This window comes from Salmo salar, chromosome 03 (assembly GCF_965601325.2).
Source record: "Salmo salar chromosome 03, fSalSal1, whole genome shotgun sequence".
Lineage (NCBI taxonomy): Eukaryota > Metazoa > Chordata > Actinopteri > Salmoniformes > Salmonidae > Salmo > Salmo salar.
The window spans coordinates 70,189,967-70,215,400 of record NC_138293.1 but is presented as its reverse complement, the minus strand read 5'-3'; the positions used below and the strand labels follow the sequence as shown (position 1 = coordinate 70,215,400).

General features: G+C 45.1%; 1 protein-coding gene across 4 annotated transcripts in view; it reads right to left on the bottom strand.

Moving 5' to 3' along the window:
* Window positions 1-23,690, bottom strand: part of LOC106601340 (serine/threonine-protein kinase N1) — a 43,217-nt gene extending 19,527 nt beyond the window's left edge. The window contains exon 1 of one of the 4 annotated variants that reach the window (XR_014388735.1): window positions 2,957-3,303. Coding sequence is in view for 3 of the 4 variants with exons in the window: in XM_082971453.1 (XP_082827579.1) it covers window positions 2,957-3,055 (99 nt within the window). In the remaining variant the exon portion in view is untranslated. Of the gene's footprint in view, window positions 1-2,956; window positions 3,304-22,870 lie in introns of those variants that run through there. The other 3 variants (XM_082971452.1, XM_082971453.1, XM_014193473.3) reach the window with 3 other exon arrangements.
* Between the last annotated feature and the right edge of the window lie 1,744 nt (window positions 23,691-25,434).

The following is a 25,434-nucleotide window of genomic DNA, read 5'->3' as shown; positions in this document are numbered from 1 at the left end:
CCCCTCCTGCTGGTAACCAGATCAGAGCAGATTAGGGCAGAATTAATCGAGACTAAAATCTATCAGGGCTTGTTCCTGCTCAGAGCCACTGATACACACAGACACGCTGTCAGCACGCCAGCTCTCAGCCAGCCACACAGAAACAGATACAGCGTGATAGACATTAGGCACAAATACACACATACATGCATGTAACGGCATTGCATGCACACACACACACACACACACACACATACATACACACACACACAAAAACCGGCATGCAACACTATCACAGTAAATCCCCAACAGCAGACATTAGCAACAATCAAACAGAGACAGCTCATTATTAGAGTTGAACAGAGCCCAGATCCTACGACATGGAGACAGACAGACAGAGCAGTCCCTCCTCTCATAACGACTGACTGACTGCTGTAGGTCACTCAGAGACCTGGCCCTGGCTCCAGCCTGCAGATCTGATTACAGCAGCGTCCCTATTGGGTAAGTTCAGCACCACGCCAGGCATAACAGAGCAGAGCCCGGCTCCTACCAGGCAGACTCTCATTAGAACCATAATCCATCTGCAATACAATACAGGCTGCAGCCAAGCCAAGCCAGCCCTCATGGCCAAGCCCAGCTATTGGGCCTTCGAGGGCTACTTACACAGGCTATTAAACAGGAATCATTGCACAACAGCAGTGCAGAGTAGTCATGGTAATCTGGGAATATTACTCATAGCGGACCTGATGGCCTAATGTTGTGTCAAACGGCTCACTGAAATGTTTGGCTATTTGTTGTGAAGGAACACAGCGTTAGATATACAGGTGAAATAAACTCAGCAAAAAAAGAAACGTCCTGTCACTGTCAACTGCGTTTATTTTCAGCAAACTTAACAAGTGTAAATATTTGTATGAACATAACAAGATTCAACAACTGAGACATAAACTGAACAAGTTCCACAGACATGTGACTAACAGAAATGGAATAATGTGTCCCTGAACAAAGGGGGGAGTCAAAATCAAAAGTAACAGTCAGTATCTGGTTTGGCCACCAGCTGCATTAAGTACTGCAGTGCATCTCCTCCTCATGGACTACACCAGATTTGCCAGTACTTGCTGTGAGATGTTACCACACTCTTCCTCCAAGGCACCTGCAAGTTCCCGGACATTTCTGGGGGGAATGGCCTTAGCCCTCACCCTCCGATCCAACAGGTCCCAGACGTGCTCAATGGGATTGAGATCCGGACTCTTTGCTGTCCATGGCAGAACACTGACATTCCTTGCAGGAAATCACGCACAGAACGAGCAGTATGGCTGGTGGCATTGTCATGCTGGAGGGTCATGTCAGGATGAGCCTGTAGGAAGGGTACCACATGATGGAGGAGGATGTCTTCCCTGTAATGCACAGCGTTGAGATTGCCTGCAATGACAACAAGCTCAGTTTGATGATGCTGTGACACACCGCCCCAGACCATGACGGACCCTCCACCTCCAAATCGATCCCACTCCAGAGTACAGGCCTCGGTGTAACGCTCATTCCTTCGACGATAAACACGAATCCGACCATCACCCCTGCTCAGACAAAACTGTGACTCATCAGTGAAGAGCACTTTTTGCCAGTCCTGTCTGGTCCAGCGACGGTGGGTTTGTGCCCGTTGTTGCCGGTGATGTCTGGTGAGGACCTGCCTTACAACAGGCCTTCAAGCCCTCAGTCCAGCCTCTCTCAGCCTATTGCGGACAGTCTGAGCACTGATGGAGGGATTGTGCGTTCCTGGTGTAACTCGGGCAGTTGTTGCCATCCTGTACCTGTCCCGCAGGTGTGATGTTTGGATGTACCGATCCTGTGCAGGTGTTGTTACACGTGGTCTGCCACTGCGAGGATGATCAGCTGTCCGTCCTGTCTCCCTGTAGCGCTGTCTTAGGCGTCTCACAGTACGGACATTGCAATTTATTGCCCTGGCCACATATCCAGTCCTCATGCCTCCTTGCAGCATGCCTAAGGCACGTTCACGCAGATGAGCAGGGACCCTGGGCATCTTTCTTTTGGTGTTTTTCAGAGTCAGTAGAAAGGCCTCTTTAGTGTCCTAAGTTTTCATAACTGTGACCTTAATTGCCTACCGTCTGTAAGCTGTTAGTGTCTTAACGACCGTTCCACAGGTGCATGTTCCTTAATTGTGTATGGTTCATTGAACAAGCATGGGAAACAGTGTTTAAACCCTTTACAACAACGATCTGTGAAGTTATTTGGATTTTTACGAATTATCTTTGAAAGACAGGATCCTGAAAAAGGGACGTTTCTTTTTTTGCTAAGTTTAGTACTGTTGGTATCAACACGATCACAAGTTGTGGGCCAAATGGCCCTGTCAGCTGGAGCATGGTGTTACTGTCCTAACAATACCAAGGCTATAGCTTCATTGTGCTCCCAGCCCTGTCCTTCTCTGCAATAAAATCATCTAGAGATGGAGGTAGAGAACATACAAGGAGAGAGAAAGATGAGGGAGGAATAGAGCCTTGGTAGGACTAAGACAGGAAGAACACCCACTTGTTGAGCAGAACTGAGACACACACGACACACTAGTTTGACACACACACTCGTCTTAAAATGAACAGCCACTAATAGTGAGGCAGGAGGTGAGCAACAGTGGCACAGAGGAGAGAAGAATAGCAGAGACAACAACATAAGATGAAGGAGGAAAGGGCCGGACCATTAACCATGTGACTCACTACTATACATTTGTAGCCATTTAGCAATGCCCTCCAGTGGAACAATACAGAGAAATTTAATAGAGGCAGTTCTCCACTCAGATGGGGCTGAAAACAATGTGACAATACTAAAAGCAGCCCTGGCATGAGTCATCAGAAATGGCATGGACTGAGAAGGAAGTGAACATGAAGCAGAAAGCGGAGAGGAAACTCACAAACACATTGTAGTGTGAAAGGCAGCCATGTTGTATGGTGCCCAGACAGAGTGTGCCTACCGAAGACTCGGCATCCCCCTGGTCCTGTTCAGTGTGAGTGGGGTGGTCTGCAGCTGTGTGCTCCCCTGGGCAGCCCGCCAAAGCTTCCTCGCTGGCCATGGCCCACCCTGGGTCTCTCTGTGTTGCCCAACCCCTCCCCTCTGCCCCGTTACACACTCTCACACCAGAACCGCCACTCAATGTACACAGAGCTATTCCTGCCTCCTCAAATCCGGGATGTGCTTCCTTCCCGCCAGGAATCAAAAGAGACTCAATCTGAAGCAAGTGAGCGAGGAAGAGGTAGGAAGAGAGAGAGCGACACAGCCCCAGCCCCACCCCACTGCTTCCTGTCCTGCTCTCTAGCCTAGAGAGAGAGAGAGCGAGAGACTAACAGTAACACTACAGAAACACACACATACAGAGGAGAGTGGTGTGGTTTTGTAAACGAGTGAGCAATGCCACTTTGCTTCCTGCTGTTGGCTGCTCTTAGCATAGCGACAGGCTGCTGTGATAGACACTGATCACATCAAACACACTGCCAGATGCTGTGTGTGTTTCAAGTTTCATTAGTTGGGATACACCTGGTGTACACCATCCAAAGAAATGCTTACTTGCAGGTTCAATCCGGACAATGCAACAACAATAAGAAATAATAAAAGATAAGAATAGGAATATAAAGTAAATGGCTCAGTAGAATAGAATAAACATTTTAGCATAAGTATAATACAGGAAGGTACAATTTAGAGTCCAATATTAATATATGTTTTGGGGAAGGGGGGATTCGGGGACAAGTGTTTCAATTGTGCAGTATGGAATCATAACAAGAGTCTGGTAGCAGCAGTTGTGAAGTGTGTGTAGAATTAATGTGTGTGTGTGTGTGTGTGTGTGTGTGTGTGTGTGTGTGTGTGTGTGTGTGTGTGTGTGTGTGTGTGTGTGTGTGTGTGTGTGTGTGTGTGTGTGTGTGTGTGTGTAAGTCAGTGCATGTGTGCTAAGGTGTGAAGAATCAGAGCAGGTCCAGTTCAAGTGTTCAACAGTCTGATGGCTTGTAGATAGAAACTGTCTCTGAGCCTGTTGGTATCAGATCTCATGCTCCGGTACGTCTGCCTGACGGTAAGGGAGTGAACAGCTCATGACTGGGGTGTGTGGGGTCCTTGATGATGCTGCGGGCCTTCCTCAGGCACTGTTTCGAGTAGATGTCCTGGATGGGTGGGAGCACGGGGATGTACAGTGCATTCAGAAAGTATTCAGACCCCTTGACTTTTTCCACATTTTGTTGCGTTACAGCCTTATTCTAAAATGGATTACATTTATTTTCTCCTCATCAATCTACACACGATACCCCATAATGACTAAACGAAAACGGGTTTTTAGATTTTTTTTTATACCTTATTTACATAAGTATTCAGACCCTTTGCTATGAGACTCGAAATTGAGCTCAGGTGCATCCTGTTTCCATTGATCATCCTTGAGATGTTTCTACAACTTGATGAGGTCGAATTAGTTTTCTGTAGAACTAGACAGAATTGTGTCGAGGCACAGATCTGGGAAAGGGTACCAAAACATTTCTGCAGGATTGAGATCCCCAAGAACACAGAGGCCTCCATCATTATTAAATGGAAGAAGTTTGGAATCCCCAAGATTCTTCCTAGAGTTGGCAGCCCAGCTAAACTGAGCAATTGGGGGAGAAGGGCCTTGGTCAGATAGTGTTTCACTGTGGAGATGGGAGAACCTTCCAGAAGGACAACCATCTCTACAGCCCTCCACCAATCAGGCCTTTATGGTAGAGTGGCCAGACGGAAGCCACTCCTCAGTAAAAGGCACGACAGCCAGCTTGGAGTTTACCAAAAAGCACCTAAAGGACTCTCACCATGTGAAACAAGATTCTCTGGTCTGATTAAACCAAGATTGAACTCTTTGGCCTGAATGCCAAGCAACACGTCTGGAGGAAACCTGACACCATCCCTACGGTGAAGCATGGTGGTGGCAGCATCATGCTATGGGGATGTTTTTCAGCGGCAGGGACTGGAAGACTAGTCAGGATCGAGGGAATGATGAACAGAGCAAAGTACAGAGAGATCTTTGATGAAAACCTGCTTTAGAGCGCTCAGGACCTCAGACTGGGGCGAAGGTTCACCTTCCAACAGGACAACAACCCCAAGCACACAGCCAAGACAACGCAGGAGTGGCTTCGAGTCTCTGACTGTCCTTGAATGGACCAGCCAGAGCCCGGAATTGAACCCAATCGAACATCTCTGGAGAGACCTGAAAATAGCTGTGCAGTGACGCTCCCCATCCAACCTGACAGAGCTTGAGAGGATCTGCACAGAAGAATGGGAGAAACTCCCCAAATACAGGTTTGCCAAGCTTGTAGCGTCATACCCAAGAAGACTCGAGGCTGTAGTAGTTGCCAAAGGTGCTTCAACAAAGTACTGAGTAAAAGGTCTGAATACTTATGTAAATGTAATATTTCCGTTTTTTATTTGTAATACATTTGCTAACATTTCTAAAAACCTGCTTTTGCTTTGTCATTATGGGGTATTGTGTGTAGATTGATGAGGGGAAAAAATGATTTAATACATTTTAGAATAAGGCTGTAACATAACAAAATGTGTAAAAAGCCAAGGGGTCTGAATACTTTCCGAATGCACTGTACTGGGCCATCTTCACCACCCGCTGAAGGGCCTTGCAGTCATTGGACGGAGCTAATCCCGTAACAGGCCGTGATGCAACCTGTGTGTGTGTGTTCATTTGGGGGAGAGGTGAGAGGCACAGAAGGATGTAGAGAGCACAGCTGAGTGAAAACGGTCAAAGGCCAAGATATCACAACCAGGAAACCACAAAAAGCTTTCAAATCAGTCACTGAAAAAGCAGTCATACATAGTTAATTACACCTAATAATAAAAGCTAAGGGAATCAATAGCTATTCTTGTCTTTTGTCCAAACAGGGAACCATTGACGCACAGCAGTCGTTGTATGTATCATGTTACAACAGAAGCATGTTGGTCATAAATAGCATCAGGCCACATGGAGAAGAACACCCATGGAGAGAAACAGAGGCACAGCTGCTTCACAGAACAGGGAACAGGAAGTGGAACTAAACTATGTCACAGGCTTTGTATCATGAGAGTGAGAGGGAGGGAGGATTAGGGATGCAAAATGGGAACTTACAATAAATTCCCTGGTTTTCACGCAATCCCAGTTGGAGGATTCTGGAATCAGTAGGGAATAAGCAGGAAATCCAGAATCTTCCAAACAGGATTTCTGGAAAACCAGGGAATTTATTGACAGTTCCCGGAATTGTGCAACCCTAGGGAGTAAGGCTGGGCGATATGGGCTAAAAATCATATCTCCATTTTTTTCCCCAAATGTTTATATAATTGTGTTTTATGACTATTGCACATTTGATAAAACACAGACTAGATAGCTAATATAACAGTATTTGTCTAAAATGCTGATAGCGGTACGCGGTAATGACAAACTGAGCATGAATTTTCCAGAATCAATGTTAGAAGTGTCTGCTCTGTGCGTAATTTGAGTAGTTGAGACATACAAACGGTATCGCTAAAGGTTAACTTATCCCCTATTACAATAAAATAATGTCTCAATATGTCATTATGACCAATTCTGTTGGACCAAAACTCAAATGCAAATAGCGAGATGAAACTGCATGTCAGAGAGGAAGATGTGATCTCTCAACTTTGTTGGTGTGAGTGGCAGGGGGAGGGTCTTGGTGTGTGTAAACAGAGAGGAAGATGCGACGTGAGAGGTTTCACTCTCGGCAAAATCTGTCCAAAATAAGCCCAATGCGTGTAAATGGGAAGGTGCACACAGCACAGAAGGCGCGAAGGAGACAAGATCAAAAACACAACATGAGAACAAGCGGACTTAAACAACATAAAAATGAAGCCCTGACTCAGAGGCTACCCTAGGTCACCTTCAGGATGGCTCACAGCCATGTCAGACCAGGCACACACTGTCAAAACACTTTCTCTCTCATAAACACACAGATGTGTACACACACACACACACACACACACACACACACACACACACACACACACACACACACACACACACACACACACACACACACACACACACACACACACACACACACACACACACACACACAAGACAGCCTACTCAGTAACAGGGCAAATGCTGCCCATCACCAGAGGAAGTGAAAGAAAGTGTCCCATAGAATGGCTTCCTATAGAGAGGTCATGTATGTATGTATGTATGTATGTATGTATGTATGTATGTATGTATGTATGTATGTATGTATGTATGTATGTATGTAACACACAAGACAGCCATAGAGAGAAAGAAACAAGAAAATGGGAGTCACCCTCAACCCTCTCCTCTCTCACCCTCTTCCTCTCTCCCGTCATCCCTCAGGCAGTCTATCTGCCATGCTGTGGCTGGGCGCCAGTATGTAGTAGCTCCTCTAAGCTCGATGTAGCCATTGACTGAAAGCCATCCCTTTGATGAAGTTAATGGCCTGACTGCCGGTTTGCCTCGCCTGCCTCTATAAATAAACATAAAGCCCATCTCATTGACTTTAAGGGAAGTACTTTTGTCTATCTGCCCCACTTCCCTCCCAACTCCCTCCCTCACACCTGTGATGCTTGGTGATGCATAAGCAAATATCAATAATGACAATGACAGGGAAATGAGAAAGCATAGTGCTGCTGCTTAATTGATAGGCTATGAGGCACTAATGTATAAGTCATTATCATTTAATAACAATGTTCTTTCCAGCTCAGTCATGTGTGCTCTGATGGGATATTTTGGGGGAAGAGAAATGAGGGATGGGGGAACTGCTGGGGGATTGGCAGTTCCAGGAACAAGCTGGAGGATGACGATGACATGTTTTGGAGTTGGGGTCATGGATTAAACCAGAAGCAATGTGAAGCCACTGTGTGGGAGTGGATGTTCAGACAGGTGACAGACAGTGACCTGTAGATAACCCATCAAGGTCTTCCTAGAGAAAGCTGTCAAAAGCACAGAGAGGTGTGCCACAAGGGTCAGGTGTGCTGATAGAAGTTGCCCCTGAAGGAGAGAGAATGAACATCATGTTGTGCTATAAGTGTCAGAGGATGAGAAACAGTGACCTCTGGGGTCAGCAGAGAACATCGGTAATCATGAGCATCACCACAAGTTCCTAAAAAACAAAGCGATAGAGATAGTGAGACAGTAAAGGTGAGGAGAGAAAGTGTCACGTCCTGACCAGTAAAGGGGTTATTTGTTATTGTAGTTTGGTCAGGACGTGGCAGGGGGTGTTTGTTTAGAGTGTTTCGGGGTTTGTTGGGCTATGTTCTTATGTAAGAGGGGTGTTTGTTTTATGTGTTTCGGGGTTTGTGTTTAATGTTCTATGTTAGTATATTTCTATGTTCTTTCTAGTCTTTCTATTTCTATGTTTAGTTAATGGGGTTGACCTTCAATTGGAAGCAGCTGCTCCTCGTTGCTTCTAATTGAAGGTCCTATTTAAGAGAAGTGTGTTTTCTATGGGATGGTGTGGGTAGTTGTTTCTTGTTTAGCTGTGTGCCTGACAAGACTGTTATCGTCGTTGTTTTTGTATACGTGTGTTTTGTTTCGGTTTTCCTTCTTTCTGCCGAATAAAAGAAGATGATGAGTATACACATTCCCGCTGCATTTTGGTCTAATCCTTACGACACCCGTGACAGAACTACCCACCACCAACAAAGGACAAAGCAGCGGGGTAAGGAGCACGATGAAGAAGGATGGACATCAGCGGAGATGAGGATGAGCATATCCAGGGCTATGGAGGAGTTCCAAAAAAATTGGGGGGCACACGGGTAGTTTGGCTGGGCCAGGGTTGAGCCCTAAGCCAACTCCCCGTGCTTACCAAAGGCAGCGTGGTACTGGTCAGGCCCCGTGCTATGGGGTGATGCGCACGGCGTCGAGGCCGAGCATCCACAGGCCGGTGTGCTCGGTGCCAGCGTCCTGCATTTGCCGGGGGGAAGCGGGCACCCAGCCAGTACGGGTGGTGCCAATCCTGCGCTCGAGACCGCCAGTGCACCTCCACGGCCCAGTGTATCCTGTTCCCGCTCCTCGCACTAGCCCTGAGGTGCGTGTCTCCAGTCTGGCGCCTCCACTACCAGCCCCACGCACCAGGCCTCCAGTGCGTCAGCCCAGTCCAGCTCGTCCTGCTCCCTGCTCCTCTCACTAGCCCCTGTGGTGCGTGTCCTTAGTCTGGCGCTTCCTAAGCCAGCCCCACGCATCAGGCCTTCAGTGCGCAGTCCCCGTCCAGAGTGTCCGGCAACAGTGCCTCGTCCAGAGTGTTTGGCGACAGTGCCCCGTAGAGAGACGGCCCACAGTCCGGAGCCGAGAGAGACGGCCCACAGTCCGGAGCCGAGAGAGACGGCCCACAGTCCGGAACCGAGAGAGACGGCCCACAGTCCGGAACCGAGAGAGACGGCCCACAGTCCGGAACCGAGAGAGTCGCCCTACAGTCTGGAATCGGCGCAGCCAGAGTCGCCCTCCAGTCCGGAGCTCCCAGAGTCGCCCTTCAGCCCGAGGTCTCCAGCGACGCGCATCAGCCCGAGGTCTCCAACGACGCGCATCAGCCCGAGGTCTCCAGCGACGCGCATCAGCCCGAGGTCTCCAGCGACGCGCATCAGCCCGAGGTCTCCAGCGACGCGCATCAGCCCGAGGTCTCCAGCGACGCGCATCAGCCCGAGGTCTCCAGCGACGCGCATCAGCCCGAGGTCTCCAGCGACACACATCAGCCCGAGGTCTTCAGCGATGCGCCATAGCCCAGAGACTTCGGGAGGGGTAATATTTAATAAGTATTTAGCGGGGGTGGACAGGTTAGGATGGGGAGTAAGGCTGGAGCCTGAGCCACCTCCGTAGGAGGAGGTTGGGGAGGGGGGGTGTAGCACAAGAACCGTCGGTGACGGTGGCCACCCTCCCTTCCCTCCCTTTAGGTTGGGATTATTTTTGTTTTGGGGTTTATTTTTGTGTTTTTTTGTTTGGGGTGCCTCCAGGGTTTGCACCTTTGGGGGGGGGGTACTGTCACGTCCTGACCAGTAAAGGGGTTATTTGTTATTGTAGTTTGGTCAGGACGTGGCAGGGGGTGTTCGTTTAGAGTGTTTCAGGGTTTGTTGGGCTATTTTCTTATGTAAGAGGGGTGTTTGTTTTATGTGTTTCGGGGTTTGTGGTTAATGTTCTATGTTAGTATATTTCTATGTTCTTTCTAGTCTTTCTATTTCTATGTTTAGTTAATGGGGTTGACCTTCAATTGGAAGCAGCTGCTCCTCGTTGCTTCTAATTGAAGGTCCTATTTAAGAGGGGTGTGTTTTTTATGGGATTTTGTGAGTAGTTGTTCCTTGTTTAGTGTTTGTGCACCTGACAAGACTGTTATCGTCGTTGTTTTTGTATATGTGTGTTTTGTTTCGGTTTTCCTTCTTTCTGCCGAATAAAAGAAGATGAGTATACATATTCCCGCTGCATTTTGGTCAAAACCTTACGACAACCGTGACAGAAAGAGTGTTTAAAACAGTACAGAACTCTCTCAATATCACTATTATCCATCAATTTCATGGCCTAGTGACTACACTTTGTTGTGTAATCCCAAGTGATTTTGTTGCCAAAGTTATATCAGTGAGGTATTATGTCTAATAGTGTGTTCTCCCTTTGCACTGTCATCTAGAGACCCAGACAGTGACAGAATGAGGGAGCGAGAGAGAGAGAGCGAAAGGTTCCAGGGAAATAGGAGAGCTATGTGAGATTGTCTGAATTCCCCTCAGATCCTCTCATCTCCACACAGCCCAATTCAGCAGGCATGCAGTGGCTGGGATTTGGGTTAAGAGGGGGGGAGCAACAGTGAATTCCAATTACCACTCACTCCCCTCCTCCCTCCTCCCCTTGATGTGCTGCTTAACCACTGTCCACAGCAGACAAACACATCACATTGAGAGAGCTACCACTCAGATAATTAATATACACACCAACTGCAGAGTTATGAATAAAACAGCATGGAAGTCCATGTCAGTGGAAACGTAGAGAGTAGTGAGGCTGAGAGTGGAGAATCAATGCTACTAATTGTGACAACACGCTCCCAGGGGCAGATTTGGAGTACAGTGTACAAAACAGTTAGAGGGGTGTCATTACTGTAGTGTACAGAAAGGCTATGCTAGTGCACTGTATTTATGAAAGGGTGTGGCCCAGTGGCCTCCTAATCCTACAATACCATATACCAGTGGAAAGTTGCCCTAAGAAATTGTCCAAGACTCCAGCCACCCTAGTCATAGACTGTTCTCTTTGCTACCACACGGCAAGAGGTAACGGAGCGCCAAGTCGAGGTCCAAGAGGCTTCTAAACAGCTTCAACCCCCGAGCCATAAGACTCCTGAACATCTAATCAAATGGCTACCCAGACTATTTGCATTGCCCCCCCTCCCCTCTTTTACACCACTACTACTCTCTGTTGTTATCATCTATGCATAGTCACTTTAATAACTCTACCTACATGTACATATTACCTCAACTACCCAGTGCCCCGCACATTGACTCTGTACCGGTACCCCCTGTATATAGTCTCGCTATTGTTATTTTACTGCTGCTCTTTAATTAATTGTTATTTTATTTCTTATTCTTATCCATATTTTGTTTTAACTACATTGTTGGTTAGAGCCTGTAAGTAAGCATTTCACTGTAAGGTCTACACCTGAATATTCGGCGCATGTGACTAATACAATTTGAGTTGATTTGATTTGAAGGTTTAAGTGCGATTGTATAAGTAAGCCTCCGAATCAGCATATTGAACTTTGAACTTTGTATGTTTTGGACTTTTTCTGTGTGCTTTGTATAAAAAATACTGTATAATAGAGGATGTCCAAACTCTGAGTCAATAAATAGTCAACTTTAACCTGTAAGTATGGCGGGAGATTATGTGTGTGTGCGTGTGGGCATGTTTAACTATACTTATGAGGACCAGAAGTCCCCACAAGTATAGTAAACGAACAAAAAGCTAACCAACTGGGGACATTTTGTTAGTCCTCACTAGGTCAAATGCTATTTCTATGGGGTTTAGTGTTGAGGTTACAATTAGTGTTAGGGTTACAATTAGGTTTAGGATTAAGAGCTAGGGTTAGGGTTAGGAGCTAGGGTTAGGGTTAGGGTTATGGTTAAGGTTAGGTTTTGGGGTTAGGGTTAAGGTTAGAGTTTAAAGGTTAGAGTTAGAGGTTAGGGAAAATAGGATTTTGAATGGGATTGAATTTTGTGTCCCCACAAGGTTAGTTGTACAAGACCGTGTGTGTGTATGCCAGGAGTGCCCGGTCCACAGCTGGGGAAGAGTCTATCCCCATGAAAAGCAGCATTGTGGAGGGGTCCATCTTCTCAAGAGACTTCAATAAATGCTTGTGTTTGTGTTGCTGACTCCGTCCATTGTGAGCACCACCACAATCAGTCTCTCTGTTCAGGCCTCAGAGGGTTGAAGACTACCATTTCCAAACAACATCCAAAGGGAAGTACAAATGTGTCTCTCTGTGTCCCACTCATGTAGAGCAGTGGATGGAGAATCCTGATGTTACCAGGGAATCATTTATTAAAGTAGACTGTGTTGTTATCAAAGCTCTACTGAACCCACCTGCATAAAGCAGCACATTGCAAACACAGTTGGTGACCTACAACAGTCATCCTGAATATGGTCATGACACAGAGCAGAGGGAGAATTACTGAGGTGCTTTATGGGACGATAGATTCACAGCCATGTTAACTGATGCCATTCTTTTGATCCTATCTAGTCAGCAGCTTAGAACATGGCGAGAGACACAGAGAGTGAGAGGACAGAGAGCGAGAGACAGAGACAGAGAGCGAGAGACAGAGACAGAGAGCGAGAGACAGAGACAGAGAGCGAGAGACAGAGAGCGAGAGACAAATTCCTGGCCCATGGGGTTGTGTATGTCTCTGTGCTTTGACTCAGAGTGGGGATTTCCGCAGTGAGCTTGTCCAGGGTCGATAGCTACATACTCCCACTCACTAAGGTCCAGTGGGGGGTAGGGAAAGAAAGAGAGAGAGAGAGAGAAAGGAGGTCTGAATGACAGACTGAGAACCATGCTGTGTTAGACTGTGAACTCCACTCCACAGCCTCAGCCTCAGGACAGTGCTGCATGAAAAAGAAACAGGGAAGGGAGTGATTTTCCAGCAGACCGATTCAAATCTGCCACAGCTCAGCCGTGACTAATGCCCCACTCGGGGCGTCTGCCTGGGACTGCGCCCGAGTACCACGGAAATAACTCAAAATCTATGTTTGTTAGAGAGAGAGAGAGAGAGAGAGAGAGAGAGAGAGAAGCAATGCAGTGCTAAGATCTACTTAGATTTTTGTGTTGTGGCAAATCTTCTTTGAACACTTTGTTGGTCTAAGGTCTGAGCAGCAACAGTATTGGTTCTCTCTATATGCAGCCCTCTGTCCTCATCTCCCTGTCTCTCTGCCTGGCTCCTGACTCCACCGATGAGGGCTTCACTGACATGCTTTATAGGTGCTTAATGCTACAGCTCCCTCACCTAGAGGAGTCAGGGAAAGACGCTGCACACTGCACCGAAAGCTCTGAAAAAAGAAGGAATTGGAAACAGATTTTAATGGACACCGAGAGCAGATTAAAAATGATTATGGCAGAGGGGATAAGAGTGCGTCCTATAAAGCTGATGATTATCCATCTTTAGTTCAGCTGATGATTACGGCAGGCGTCCGCAAACAGGAAGGCAAAGACAGCACCAATATGTGTGGCTGTATGTTGTTGACTAATGTTCCCAACTGACTAATGAGCACAGTACTGTTGTGTGTTCTATAAAACAATAAAATAGTAGAGTATAGCAAAGTGCATCATTCATTACTCACAGTACACTAAGACAGATGCCTAGTCAACAGTGGGAACAGGAACACCACTTCAAAATACCCTAAGTTCCCCTAGTGTGATTGATGCAAGGTGGGGTACAATTGGGGAGCTAAAATAAGTGAAGGAGTAAACCGATCTATACAGCGCTATAGTGTGGTTGAGACCCCACAGGAAGCAGGAAGTAGAGATGGAGGGTGGTTACAACTGCCATACCACCGATGGGAAATCACAGCAATTATCAAGATGACAAGTTGCAACGTCAGCTCAATTAGGAATCTAACTCACAACCAAACAGTCATTTACTGTACCCTTCAACAGTCATGTATTTCCCCTCTCTCTACTTTCACCCCCCCTCCCCCTCTCAATTCAATTCAATTCAAGGGGCTTTATTGGCATGGGAAACACATGTTAACATTGCCAAAGCATGTGAGGTAGATAATATACAAAATTGAAATTAACAATAAAAATGAACAGTAAACATTACACATACAAAAGTTTCAAAAGAAAAGAAACATTACAAATGTCATAATATGTATAAATACAGTGTTGTAACGATGTATAAATGGTTAATGTACAAAAGGGAAAATAAATAAGCATAAATATGGGTCTCTCTCTCTCTGTCTCTCCAGGCAGTGACTTATTCTAAGCACCATGTTTCATGGCATGTGAAAAGGACTGCTGTTTGATCCTCACCATTTCTACCTGACCCAGTCTGAAAGTCTGTGTTTTAAGAGAATTATGAGAGGCACAGTTGGTCTTGTGCTCTTCTGTTGTTTTACAGCCAGGTCACGTCTCTCTACTTTTAGACAGACTGATAATAGATGTTTTTCTTCCTCGGCTCACATTAATGGCCCCTGGCCCCTGGGCAGACAGAACAGACAGTCCACTGTTGGGATGGCAGGGCTGTCGCTGCACCCATCATGCACTGCGTCTGTGCTCCTCTGACACCCTACACCACTCCCACAGAGCAGAAGCTATCACATGACCTCACCGGGAGGCTACCTCCTCACCATTACCCTAGGTAACCACAATCAGGTCACTGCATGGGCATGGCCTGGCCTTGCTCTTATCTTCCTAGTATAGACTGACTTGCTCACAGTCCCAGTGGTCACAGCACTGGGGAATGTCTCACCTTCACACCTCAAAATGGTGCCTCCCTCCCAGCCAAACAGCACACCAAAACAATGCTACTCAGCATAGCTTCCAGTTAAAGCTGGAATCCTTAATGGTGAAGCAGCCACATCCGTTTGCGATATTACAACAACAAAGACGTTCCTGCAAACTGTTTTTCCAGAAGAGCACAATATGTACTGCAATGTTTACCATGCTGCACAAATCAATAACAACGGTGGTGGGGCAGCCAGTGGCGCTGTTTCCCCCTACTGTAGATACTATCTTTAAGCATTGAATGTCAAAATCAACTAAATTCAAACAAAGTCCTTTAGCGACATTGTTTGGGGTTGATCTGTGATAGCCTCTGGTGGCTGTACCCAAGTAATGGAAGCATTTTTGTAGGTTGGTAGTGCCCCTTGACCCATGGAAAACTTCCAAAGTAAGTCAAAAAGCTTTATTTTTTTGACCTTGTATTTACTAAAATAAAGTATTACAGAAAAAGATTACTGAATTATGAATGCTGTCTCTGGCTGGGATTACAAAGCCACTGAATACTGCCCATTTCTGCAGAGATAAAACTTTGGCTCCTACATGACTCCAATCAGCAACCTCATTTCCCACTCACTCTAAAATGGTGCTTATGCTTGGCCAATTGGAGTAAAATATGATGCCCCCACATAACATTGTTTCAGGCCTTTCTTCGTTGTAACACATTCCTCAATCCTATAACACCACTGCAATCCCATGAGACCCCAGGCCTCAAAACACTCAAAACGTCACTCACAATAACCTGCACAACATCCATCACAACTGCACTGAGCAGTATAGTCACAAACAACAGGTGTGGCTGCCCCATACCACCGTGGAGGACAGTCTTTCATGATCCATCCATGAACAGGGTGGGTTGGCAGTAATCATAACTAATCCTGAGAGGCAAGCTAGTGGGTGTTTTGCCAGCATGGCAGAACAGAGCAGAACTATAGCTGGACTGACAAAGGAACAGCTCTTGTTAAGACTGACTGGATGGGCAAGGTAGGTTTGGCTTTGTGACATGCCCATGGGGACATGGGTTGGGATCATGTATACTAGCTTAACATAACCACTCCAGGGTTTTTGTTTAGGGCCACCTAAGTACAAACAGTTATATACTGAACAAAAATATAAACACAACATGTAAAATATTGGTCCCATGTTTCATGAGCTGAAATAAAAGATCCCAGAAATGTTCCATGTGCACAAAAAGCTTATTTCTCTCAAATTCTGTGCACAAATTTGTTAACATCCCTGTTAGTGAGCATTTCTCCTTTGCCAAGATAATCCATCCACCTGACAGGTGTGGCATATCAAGAAGCTGATTAAACAGCATGATTTTTACACAGGTGCACCTTGGGCTAGGGACAATAAAAGGCCACTCTAAAATGTGCAGTTTTGTCACAACACAATGCCACAGATGTCTGAAGTTTTGAGGAAGCGTGCAATTAGCATGCTGACTGCAGGAATGTCCACCAGAGAGGTTGCCAGAGAATTGAATGTTTAATTCTCTACCATAAGCCGCCTCCAACGTCATTTTAAAGAATTTGGCAGTACGTCCAACCGTCCTCACACCAAGTGTAGCCACGTCAGCCCAGGACCTGCACATCCGGCTTCTTCACCTGCGGGATCGTCTGAGACCAGCCAACTGATTAGCTGATGAAACTGAGGAGTATTTATGTCTGTAATAAAGCCCTTTTGTGGGGAAAAAACTAATTCTGATTGGCTGGGCCTGGCTCCCAAGTGAGTGGGCCTATGCCCTCCCAGGCCCATGCATGTGTGCGCCCCTGCCCAGTCATGTGAAATACATAGATTAGATGAATGAATTTAAATTGTCTGATTTCCTTATATGAACTGTAACTCAGTAAAAACGTTGAAATTGTTGAATGTAGCATTTATATTTTTGTTCAGTATTTATATAAAATAATACTTTTCGCAATGGTAAAACATTTCCAGTGTAAAATTCAACAACTAAAACCAGATATAATGTATGCAAAAAAGATAATGGACCTATATATTTGAAATAAGATCATCTTTGAGAACTAACAATCATCAAAATGAAAAACTAGTATGTAATGCCACCATGGGAGTGGGCCAAGACAGAAATGTCCAGGGTCTCCTAATCCTATCAATGGAGCTATCAGCAACGACAGCTGGAGCCAAAACAGGTTTTGTTTGCGTGATGAGGAGCTGGCCCTTCTAAAGTAGAACCATAGTGTTTTTTCTCTTTTTAAAATACAGCGCAACAGGTGTCTGGGGCTCAGTCGGCCTGAGTGCGGAGGAAGTCTTTGATGCCATTAAAGAAATGTACTGACAAAGGAAATGTTTCCACTCTCCGGCGTGATCAATAAAAAGCCATTTGGCAAAAAGCAAAAAAAGGCAGAGAATCGTTGAACATACATAATGACCAGCTGGCTGCAACCACTCACAGAGAGTTCACAGAGATCTTCTTGAGCTTTGATAAGGACGGCAGAAAACCAAAAGATATAAAAAATGCATGAGAGTATGGCTGCAATGTACATCTATAAGAGTGGTGTGTTATCAATGCACAAGACCCAAATACCCAGGGGGATTCTTGCTGTACACTCAGTGAAACTGTCTGGAGAGCAGGGAGTAAGCAAATAAACAAACATCAAATCAATACATGAGAGAGAGAGAGAGAGACGGAGGACGACTAAGTGGGAGTGAGAGAGAGAGAGAAAGAGAGAGAGAGAGATAGAGACGGAGGACGACTAAGTGGGAGTGAGAGAGAGAGAGAGAGAGAGAGAGAGAGAGAGAGAGAGCGAGAGAGAGACGGAGGACGACTAAGTGGGAGTGAGAGAGAGAGAGAGAGAGAGAGAGAGATAGAGACGGAGGACGACTAAGTGGGAGTGAGAGAGAGAGAGAGAGAGAGAGAGAGAGACGGAGGACGACTAAGTAGGAGTGAGAGAGAGAGAGAGAGAGAGAGAGAGAGCGATAGAGACAGAGGACGACTAAGTGGGAGTGAGAGAGAGAGAGAGAGAGAGAGAGAGAGAGAGAGAGAGAGACGGAGGACGACTAAGTGGGAGTGAGAGAGAGAGAGAGAGAGAGAGCGAGAGACGGAGGACGACTAAGTGGGAGTGAGAGAGAGAGAGAGAGAGCGAGAGAGAGACGGAGGACGACTAAGTGGGAGTGAGAGAGAGAGAGAGAGAGAGAGAGACGGAGGACAACTAAGTAGGAGTGAGAGAGATAGAGACGGAGGATGACTAAGTGGGAGTGAGAGAGAGAGAGAGAGAGAGAGAGAGAGAGAGAGAGAGAGAGAGAGACGGAGGACGACTAAGTGGGAGTGAGAGAGACGGAGGACGACTAAGTGGGAGTGAGAGAGAGAGAGAGAGAGAGAGAGAGAGAGAGAGAGACGGAGGACGACTAAGTGGGAGTGAGAGAGATGGAGAGAGAGAGAGAGAGAGAGAGAGAGAGAGAGAGAGACGGAGGACGACTAAGTAGGAGTGAGAGAGACCGAGAGAGAGAGACGGAGGACGACTAAGTGGGAGTGAGAGAGAGAGAGAGAGACGGAGGACGACTAAGTAGGAGTGAGAGAGAGAGAGACGGCGGACGACTAAGTGGGAGTGAGAGAGAGAGAGAGAGAGAGAGAGAGACGGAGGACGACTAAGTGGCAGTGAGAGAGAGAGAGAGACGGAGGACGACTAAGTGGGAGAGAGAGAGAGACCAATACACCCTGATGGACTAAGCCCTATTATGTGCACTGGATAATATGGATAATGTGTCCCTTTCAACAACAAAAAACATTCTGCCCCCCAGTAAAGCCTTGATGAGGTATTGAGAGGAAATAGAACAATCAAGCCCAATCACTATGCACAGTGTAGGTCTGCTCCGACAGGGACGTCTATCATTGCCATCGTGCCTGCTTGATCTCAATCAGCAATCTCTCAGTATCTATGTGTAGCCAATCTACTGCTCCTGGAGATAACATGCTACAATCTACACTGAACAAAAATATAAACGCAACATGTAAAGTGTTAGTCCCATGTTTCATTAGCTAAAATCCCAGATCCCAGAAATGTTCCATTCGCACAAGAAGCTTATTTCTCTCAAATATTGTGCACAAATGTGTTAACGTCCCTGTTAGTGAGCATTTCTCCTTTGCCAAGATAATCCATCCATCTGACAGGTTCGACATATCAAGAAGCTGATTAAACAGCATGATCATTACAAATGTGCAGTTTTGTCACTCAACACAATACCACAGATGATATTGAAGGAAGGAAGGAGAATGCAATTGGCATGTCGACTGCAGAAATGTCCACCAGAGCTGTTGCCAGAGAATTTAAGGTTAATTTCTCTACCATAAGCCGCCTCCAACGTTGTTTTAGATAATTTGGCAGTACGTCCAACCGGCCTCACAACCGTAGAACACGTGTAACTACGCCAGCCCAGGACCTCCACATCCGGCTTCTTCACCTGCAAGATCGTCTGAGACCAGCCACCCGGACAGCTGATGAAACTGTGGGTTTGCACAACCAAAGAATTTCGGCACAAACTGTCAAAAACCATCTCAGGGAAGCTCATCTGCGTGCTTGTCGTCCTCACCAGGGTCTTGACCTGATTGCAGTTTAGCGGCGTAACGTGGGCAAATTGTCATCTTTTTATGGCCACTGGCCCGCTGGAAAAGTGTGCTCTTCACGGATGAATCCCGGTTTCAACTGTACCGGGCAGATGGCAGACATGACGGCGTGTGGGCGAATGGTTTGCTGATGTCAACATTGTGAACAGAGTGCCCCATGGTGGCGGTGGGGTTATGGTAAGGGCAGGCACAAGCTATGGACAACGAACACAATTGCATTTTATCAACGGCAATTTGAATGCACAGACACACCGTGACGAGATCCTGAGACTCATTGTTGTGCCATTAATCTGCCGCAATCACCTCATGTCGCAAGGATCTGTACACAATTCCTGGAAGCTGAAAATGTCCCAGTTCTTCTATGGCCTGCATACTCACCAGACACATCACCCATTGAGCATGTTTGGGATACTCTGGATCGACATGTACAACAGCGTTTTCCAGTTCCCGCCAATATCCAGAAACTTCACACAGCCATTGAAGAGGAGTGGGACAAGATTCCACAGGCTACAATCAACAGTCTGATCAACTCTATGCCAAGGAAATGTGTTGTGCTGCATGGGGCAAATGGTCACACCAGATACTGACTGGTTTTCTGATCCACGCCCCTATCTTTTTTTTAAAGGTATCTGTGACGAACAGATGCGTATCTGTATTCCCAGTCATGTGAAATCCATAGATTTGGGCCTAATGCATTTTTTTCAATTGACTGATTTCCTTGTATGAACTGTAACTCAGTAAAATCTTTGAAATCGTTGAATGTTGCGTTAATATTTTTAACCAGTGTAAAAACAGAAATTGAGGATTGTTTGCTGGATAAATTAAACCCCATTGAAATGCTTGTGGGTGTTTTTCAATAAGCTGAAAGGGCAGTAAAGATCCCTAAAAGATATGAAAGTCCTGCAGGGCCTATTATTATTTCCACAAAGTCAATGCATGTATCTTTTCCATCCAAAGCAATATTTTGTCTCTCATTGAAAAACGAGCTAAACATAACTGAAAAAGAAGAGAAGAATCTAGGCCTAGAGGTAGAACAAGAGAATACAAAACAGGAACAATTAACATTTAGGCCCTGTTTCCCTCCTCTGATGTGTGTTGCCCACAGTCAGTGCTAGCTTTCCAGGAATCAGGAAACCTTCTCTTTCATGGAAACACTAACTTGGCCTAGGTCAGTCAAGAGGCCATCCCCAATTTTATAGTCATAAGCATTATTATGTACATGCCATTTTATTGAGTACATTTAAAACAAACGATTGATCTAAAGTTTCTGGAGGAAAGAACTCTGACAGTGGCACCACTGGAAGGAACTTACTGTAGCTTACGTGTCCTTGATACCGGATGCTTACCTGACACTGACACCTAGTGATATAGGCTTAGGCTACTCGCTGACCCAGTGTTCAGTAGGTCATACTTCACATGATGTTGCACCGGCCCGCCCTGGGCATAAGCAACATAGGTGGTCGCTTAGGGCCTCCGGCCGCTAAGGGGCCCCGACCAAAAACATATATTTTTTTAAAGAACTCAGTCAGGGTCTCAACTTATTGTTGTGAGTTAGAATAGTATAAATCACATGGTGCATTTTAGAAATGTTGTTATGCATCAGCAGTTTTTCTCTTGCTATGTCAATCACTGACAGTCACTCAATTAGCCATGTCTAGCCAGCTATCTAAACTTGTAGTAATCATGGTCAAATTATAGACCAGGCACAAAGGGCACGTGCCCAGGGGCCCTGACCTCCAGGGGGCCCCCATTGATTTTATTAGTCACTCTCACTCAGATATCATATTAACATGGTATAAGTCATGAAAAATGTGTAGAGTTGCAGGATATTAGCTTTAAAACTGCAAAAATGTCCTTCCACCCTATGGTAACATTTTTGGAATTTCAAGAAATTAGCTGTAAAACTGGACATTTTTCCCTCCGCCCCATGGCAAATTAGTAGAATTGCATGAAATTTGTTAGAAAATTGCCAAATGTTCTCTCCTCTCCATGGCAAAATGTAAAAAATGCATGCAAACATGTTTCCCCATGGCAACATTTGTCATATTGCAGGAAATGATCTCAAAAACTTTTTTATTTACACATTCAAAAGGAGGGGCCATTAAAATGTTTTTCCGTGAGGTGGGGACCAACATCATTTTGCTTAAGGTCCTCAAAAGGCACAAATGCCTTGTAGTAACAGATGTGGTGAAATATATTGGCACCCTTGCACCCTTTTAATTTGTTGTTTTTTTCAAACAAATACATGAGTAAACACAAAGTTTTTTTCTATTTCAATTTAGTTTAGAAGAAAAAAGGCTGCATCTACACAGGCAGCCCAATTCGGATCTTTTGGTCATTAATTAGTAGTTTGACCAATCAGATCAGGTCTGAAAAAGAGTTGATCTGAAAAGATCTGATGTGACTGGTCAAAAGAACAATTAGTGGGAAAAATATCAAAACTATCGGGCTGCCTGTGTAAACATGTATATTTTACCACATCTGTACACTGAAAGTCGATTACATGTAATACACTAACTTAAAATAGAATGTGTAGTTTTATGTATCTTATTATTTGAACTTTGTACTGGACCACTGACTTTGGTCTGACACAAACTCAGTGGGTTACCTGCAAGGCTGCAGCAGACAGATATTGTGTTGTGTTCTGGCGTGAGTTCAACCTGGCCTCTAATTTGTAACAATTCCCTCCTATGCAGTTTCCTGAACTGAGATGACACCTGTGTAAGCAGCATAAGGTAACATGACCTGTTTAATTAGGTCCTTGACTCTGACACCCTCCACTGGAACTCACCTGAGTGGAACAACTGTGTACCACAAGAAATTGCCCTCTAATGCTCCATACCGGTCATTTCTCGTCCATCTGGCGGGTAAGGTATAAAAAGTACACATATGTGTGTACAGTATTTGTTGGTCTACACATCATCAATACGTCATTACTTGTGTCTACACCCGCACAAATATGTCAGACTGCTTTGGTAACACACTGTAAGCACCTGCCATTATTATGCACTGTTTGAGCATTGCAAACATGAGGGACAGAAAACACAGACCTAAAGTTTCAAGGTGATGGTGTGGGTGTGGACTAATGGCTCAGTAGGTTATAGTGGGCTACTACCTGTCTAAAACCACCATAGTACTTTGGCCCGATGTACTAGTAGGGTACCTGTCTACCATCAGTCCCTGTCGTGCAAAGACGTCACCACGACCTCAATTAGAAGAAATAGCCTACAAATATGACATGCACGCATCTCTTCGAATAGGACAAACACAGACTAACATTATATGTTAAATCAAGGAAAACCACTGTCCAATGCTAACTTGGAAAACTTACTTGCATCGAGTCGTTGTTAGCCATCTGGTGTCTTGTGTATCACACAGGCTACCACAGCGGTGGGATGACAAAGTCTTCTTCAATGTAGCTGATGAATTCTTGACTATCAAATCATTTTAGTGATCTACGACACCATCAAATCAGTTCCTGTCGTTTGGAGTTATTTGAGGTCAAAGAGCAGGACAACATTGGCGAATACCCTCAGCGCTTTAAAACGACAGTGAACTGTACGGAGAGTTAACGGGCGTTTGTCTCTGCCCAGGTGAGCGAGAGCATCGACAAAATAAACATTGTAGGCCTATCATTCTCTTCTTTAGTCCATGTTCCCAAAGAGCAAGAAGTTACGTATCACCGGGTCCACCTTTCAACTATGTTGTGTAGTTTGAAGGCTGACGTTGACTGGTTCATCTGACATTCTACCCCATGTAATTGGAGAACATGACAGCTACAGAAATAATACTAAATGGACATCATTAAATGTTTCACTCACTCTCAAAATTATACATTATTATTAGGCTATTATTTCCATGCATTGCATCGTCAAGCCTATAATCGGGTTATGAACAAGAACCGTTATGTCTACATAACATAGCCTCCCGCTTACGTAGCCTACCTTGTCCTTTCCAGTTTAAATCCAGGCGAAATATCTATAAACCACAACAACAAAAAATACCTGACATTTTCTTACTCTGAGAAAATTAATGCTATCCTACGCCACTCCTCCCTTGCTGAGAGCTCTTTTGTGCGTGACTGGTCGTCAATCAACTGTATAAAAACGGTCTGATGCTCGTTGCTCGAGGGGGCAACTGAACAGTGAGGGTAGCAGAGCGCAAGTGAGGGGCGCGCGTCGTATTGGTCATGTGATCACTACAATTGCAATAAACCTGTTGACGATAAATCATAATTTCGCGCCTCTCTTTAGTAATTTCATAAAGCGAGCCCATCATCACCACTTGGCAACCCTAAAAACAACCTATTGGTGATATCGCCTTATTCATATGGGCCGAGTCTGCCTACCTACCCATTGTTCATTTGTTGTAGTGGAACTAAATGGATTAAGAGAGAGACTTAATGGTATGGACTTGATATTGTACAGGGTAGGCTTAGGCTAAGCGACTCTTTGTCCGACTCTGGCCATCACCGAAAGAGACTAGTGAAGCCTAGTGGTTAGTTGGCCAAACTGTTGCTCAAACTGTACATGATATTTAGTCTCGGAAAGGTTGCAACCTGGAATCAGGGGTAGACGTAACATAGTAAACGAAAATCCGTGACTCTCAAATTAGTATATTTTATGTTACGTATTATGTGTGGGTGTCCGTCGTCCATTTCATATGATATGCTACGAATTACAATTTGTATGATATGTTACAAATTGCAATTTGTTGTCACTAAAGTTAGCTAGGTGGCTAATGCTAAACATTAGCTAGGTTAGGAGTTAAGGTTAGGAGTTAGGTTAAAGGGCAAAAGTAGTTGCAAAGTTGCTAAATGCTACAGTTGTCTGTGATGAGATTTGAATACACAACCTTTGGATTGCTAGACATTCGCATTACACACCCACCGATCCACCTTCCTTTTATTGTTGCCTTCAGTAACATTCGGTCTTATGTAGCCATACCAAATGTAACAGATCATACTATTAGCCTACTGGTTAGAGCTTTGGGACAGTAACCAAAAGGTTGCTGGATCAAATCCCCAAGCTGACAAGGTAAAAATCTGTTGTTCTGCCTGAGTAAGGCAGTTACCCCACTGTTCCCCGGGCGCTGAAGACGTGGATGTCGATTAAGGCAGCCACCTGCACCTCTCTGATTCAGAGGTTGGGTTAAATACAGAAGACACATTTCAGTTGAAGGCATTCAGTTGTACAACTGACTAGGTATCCCCCTTTCCCTAATTTAAGTGTTCCGTTTACTATGTTACTTCTAGTATGAGGAAAGCCTGGAAACCCAGACCCTAGGAAGCCTGAACATTGGTACATTGTGGGAGGCAACCGATCATATATAGCCTACTTCAGTGGAGGCAACCCCTCTGACTAGACAAGAGGGACTACATGGCATCAGTCTTTCACAGTAGGTTATGCTGTCAGCATATCTATGTGTTTGTTGCCAATGCCAACCTGGTTACAAAATAGCAAAAAATAGGAAGAGCTAGTTGAAAGTCATTTTATTTCTAAATTATGGTTATATTAAAACGTACTTAATGATACATGTATCAGACACAAGCCTAAAAATGATCTTAAATAGTGAATTACCATACAGTAGGCCTATCACAGTCTACAAACACTACTCAAATATAAATCAACTTATTAATAGCAACAGTTTAATAATCAAATCCTTGTAGCAAAATTGATCAAGAGTCAATGAAGGATCTTGGAAATAATATTAGGTTTTCCAAACTCTGATTAGGCCTATAAATGTACTTAATAGTATGCCTCTGGTGATTATTTGAACTATAATGTTTGACGATGGCCAGTCATGTCTATACAAATGTAGGATTTTCATTTGAGACAGTTTGCTACAGCAGGAAAATAATCCTGCGGCAACAGGAAATGTGAATTATGTGGATTA